This window comes from Parus major, chromosome 4A (genome assembly GCF_001522545.3).
Source record: "Parus major isolate Abel chromosome 4A, Parus_major1.1, whole genome shotgun sequence".
Taxonomy (NCBI): Eukaryota; Metazoa; Chordata; class Aves; order Passeriformes; family Paridae; genus Parus; species Parus major.
Window position 1 is genome coordinate 17,200,930 of NC_031772.1, and position 4,524 is coordinate 17,205,453.

A 4,524-nucleotide genomic window follows, 5' to 3' on the forward strand; every position below is an offset into this window, starting at 1 on the left:
GCACCTGCCCAAAACTCTGGTGGCTCTGAGTGGTTGGTGCAGCAGCTCCCACCCACCACAGGCAGAGTCCCTGGCAGAACCTGCAGCCACCGCTCATCAATGACTCAGATGAAAGAGAATCATCACATTAATTCAGCTCCAGAGTTTCTCTTCTTTTGAAGGCTTCCTTGCATAGATGAACTAGACCCGACCCCACGGAGCTGATGAGATCATCCCTGGTCTCTCTTTGCTTCAGCCACAGACAAGTGACCTTTCACAGCCACGTCAGCTGCGTAATCAGCAATCTAAATAATTGCTCTATTTGGGCATCTTTGTTTTGGCTTTCCAAAATATGGCATTTATATCATCCAAAAATGACATTTATATGCCTGTTTAGGAGTTTCCATTTTGGCCTGAGGTCAGCAGATGTTTTCAAATGAAGCTACTAGACAAACCAATATGAATAATTCAGATGCTTTACTTGACATACCAGGAATTTGTTCTCCCATCATCTCCAGGCATTTGCTCACATGTATCCCCATGCCTTATATGTGGATTTAGTTTATACTTTGTGGATGTAGCTCATGTTTTTCACTGGCCAAAATCATAAAGATGCTTTAAAGCAAAAAACCTTTCTCCCAAAGCCCAGGCTGTTTGTTAGGCTTATTAAATAACAGAGGGAGTACAATAAGGATTAACCAAAGAATGCCAAGCATTTCTTTGCTAGAAGTGGTGGAGTGCTAACTGTCTTTTAAAATATTTATAATATTTTTGCTATTAACAGCAGAAATACTGCTTTGGCTCAAAGGAGGTAGAGGTTCTCATCATTGAACTGCAGTCAGTTCTAGAAGTGATCAGAGCACGGTTCTGGATGAACTGGTGTCATTTGGGCTCAGACTAAGGCCAACACATTCACATGTGGGCATGCAGTGCCCTTGAGGAAGACACCAAGTGGCTCCTGCAGCTCTGCACAGCAGCTTCAGGTGCTGTGTGCTCAGTGTTTGATGCCAGGACAGCTCCACAGCCTCTTTTCACAGTCCATGTTTTTTGGGGAGGGCTCCCACTGCTTTGGAGAAGCGGCTGTAAAGAAATAGAATTTTGGATATTGTGATTGAGAGGCTCTCGTGTCCTGCTGAGTGTATTCTGAATCCTAAACAAACAGAGGAATTCTCAAAGCTCCAGCACTCTCCATGGCAGCTTGGGGAAGAGCAAATTCCCCCTCTGCCACAGGAAGCTGGAGCCAGGGGGAATGGCAGCGTGACCCTCCAGAGAGAAGGACACAGCAGGTGTGACTTCCTCCACCCCTTCCTGCTCTTCCTCACTCTGCTCTCCCTCCTTCAGTCTCCAGCATCACAGCTATGAACATATTTTCCAATCATCTGCCTAAGCAGCAGGAACTCTGCTTTCTGAGGGATGGCAAGGCCAAAGCAGAAAACCTTAAATTATTCATGACTTCCCCTCCTTGCTGTCACCAAGGAATATTACTTTTCCATGATCTGTGCGAGCAATGCTGAAAATTTCCTCACCAAGAAAATGTTAAAACCCACCCTTTGAGAGCAATAGGAGAGTAATGTGGCAGTAAATAGGTGTCACACACGAGCTGCACACACACCAGGGGCGTCCTCTCTGCTCCCCCTGCAGAATTAGAGCTCATTGTGTGAGCCCAGGAATGCTGGTGGGAATCCAAGAGCACTGATCCAAAGCTTTTCAGATTTATTCCTTGAGGTGAGGAATGAACCACGAGCAAAGTCAGGGTCCCCAGCTCTGGCTGGACTGGCTCCAGCCCTGTTTGCTTCCCCCCCAACTCCAATATTTGGATCTGCAGCTGCTCCTTCCCAGCCACTGCCCCACACTGTGCATCTGCTCCCCAGCCAAATGTCAGCTTGTGCTGGGGGTGTTAATAACGACCATTTAAACTTTTAAGAACGCATTAAATAAATTTCTTAAGCGAGCCTCAAACAAAAAGTACCTGCAGAGTGTTCTGTCCCCTGCCAGGAGACCTCACTCCTAATGGATCCCCTCCCACTGTGATTTTGTTTTACACAAACCTCTGCCACAAAGGCTGAGCCCCCTCAATTTCCTTTCTGTGCTATATTCCCTTGGCAGGGGGTTTAAATGAATGTTAGGGTGGCAGAAATTGTGGTTTGTATTTAAGCTGATCTACACACTTTCTGCTAAGTGCTCCTTGTCTCATTTTTAGCTCCCAAGACATTACATCTTCTTACAGACTTCAGGTTGGTTGGGTTTGTTGCTTTGTTGGTTTTTTTCCTGCTGGCCCAATGGTTTTTTCTCCAGCCAAATCCTGCTGTTGTTTTCTCCACTTACCTGACACAATGAAATCTGTAAAAATACAGGTTTGCAGTGGTGGCAGGCCCAGAATGCAGAACTGAACACGTCTGCTCACCATAGCTCCAGAGAAAGGCAGGATTTGGTACTGGATTTTGTAGGCTTGACCCTTTCTGAGGTAGAATTTATCCCTAAACACACACACAGTGCTTGCCAGACCTTCCTCCCTCTGGCTGCTGCATCAATGTGGACACAGATCAAGGAATAGTATTTGTTATTTAATCCCTTTGCAAGGGCAGCACGACACATTTCTGGGCCATGTGAGGCGACTGAAACAGAGGGAAAAAAGTCTGAAATCTTTAATTCTGTTTCTCATTAGCACAGTGCAGGTCAGTTCACTTCCCCCAGACAGAGATGGGTTTCATGAGAAAATTCCTCCAGGCTGTGGTGTTCCTGCTCTGTGGTGGGAAATGCACTGGCACATGTCTGAGCTACCAGGTCACCATGCTCTTGAAGGATGGGCTCTATCCCATGAAAATTCCATATTTCTTTTAGGAGAGAGCCCACAGGACAAAGCTGGAACCTTTCCTCTCCCAACCAAGTCATGTGGCCTGAGCCATCATCTGGTTTTGATAACGGTGCAAATACATCCCAAATCCTTTCTTAACCCCAAGCCTTCAGCTGACAGAGGGTGGAGAATTATTGGGCATCATGACAAGTTTTATTTAATTTAGCATAAAGTGGTGGACAACAGTTTTGTTTTGCTTGTTTGCAGGGCGTGGGCCTTTTTCTAGACCGTGCTTTATTTATTTCTCCTGCCATTGTGAGTTAAGTACTGTGCAAGCAGCAAGAACAATCGGGTGGGGGCTGATTATTATAATTATTTCTACTATTAGTAATTAAAACAAATACATCAGCAAGACAATTCATGTCATTTTTCAGCATGTGCTCTCTCTTTCAGCTCTGCCAGCTGTCCTCACAGCAATTTCCATGCCAGCATCTCAGTAAAGTACCAGCATTCCCAGCAAAAAAAAAAGGTTCTGCTGGGATTTTAGTCTGCAGGGAAATCAGAGAAGCCTGTAACATCGTGTGTCCATTAAAATCTAGGTCTAGGTTAAATTGTTGTTGTTGCTGTGTCACATTATTTATTAATATAATTAATATAAATAAATAATTGTATTGATTTAATAATTATTAATTTAATAATGAATAAATAATTGTATTGATTTAATAATTATTAATTTAATATAATAGATATATTATATATCTTTATATTATATTATATTTAATTATTATATTATAAATATATATATTTAATAATATATAAAATAATTTATAATAATGATCTGATATAATTATTTCTTAATACCTGTTTTTAATAGGTTTATCCCTTATTCCCTTCATTTTATTCAGGTTCCTCTCCTTTCTTCAGTAATTAGGCAAAACAACTGTGGTAGAACCACACTTCCTTTCTCAAATATACTGAAACTGTGCCTGGACATAAAATAAGATTTAAGTTGCAGGATCATGTAGGGAAACTCCTTGGTCCAGAACTAAAAGGTGTCCCCCTGGCAGACCTGTGAGAGTCTCTGTGACAGCAGAACTCAGCAGAACATCTGCCCCCCTTACCTGCCACCTTTCCTGCAGAGCCAAGCACCTCACCTGGTCTTTGCAGATGAATAAATAAAGGCTCTGTCAGTGCAGTGACAGCAGCAAAGGCAGGGGACACAGGGGACAGGGGCAGACAAGCCTCAGAAGCAGAAAGGAGAGGATGTCTTACGTGGAGAAGGCATTGTTCTGTTTCTCACATCGGATCCCCTTGCAGTTGTTGGGTTCCTCCGAGGCACTGGTCTCATAATAAAAATAAAGCTGGTTCAGTCCATTGGCAAAAGCCAGAAGCACCAGGCAGTAGATAAAAAGGAATTTGAGGATGTCTAGCAGCATGCGTCCCAGAGAAATCTGCAGGGGTCCCAGGTGTGAATTGGCTGTAAACAGGGATATGAGACGCAGGGAACTCAGGATGTTGGATATTGCAAACAGGGCTTCAGCAATGAGAGTCGGGTGCCACATCTCCCACTCCTCCCTCGGCCGAGAACCGTTGTACTGCAAGAAAGGAAGGAAGAACAGGGCTGTAAAATACAGATTTTAACGGGGCTGTGTCCTAATGACTGAGGTAACTCCCAAAGTCACACCTGAAACTTCTTCTTTCTTTGGTTCTGCTGCACTTCTCGCACCTGGAGTTCCCAGTCTCTGAGCTGA

General features: G+C 43.9%; 1 protein-coding gene across 1 annotated transcript in view; it reads right to left on the reverse strand.

The window, feature by feature from the left end:
• TRPC5 (transient receptor potential cation channel subfamily C member 5) overlaps positions 1 to 4,524 on the reverse strand; it is a 99,186-nt gene that overhangs the window by 28,660 nt on the left and 66,002 nt on the right. The window contains exon 6 of the mRNA XM_015626845.2: positions 4,046 to 4,368. Coding sequence (XP_015482331.1) covers positions 4,046 to 4,368 — 323 coding nt within the window. The remainder of the gene's footprint in view (positions 1 to 4,045; positions 4,369 to 4,524) is intronic.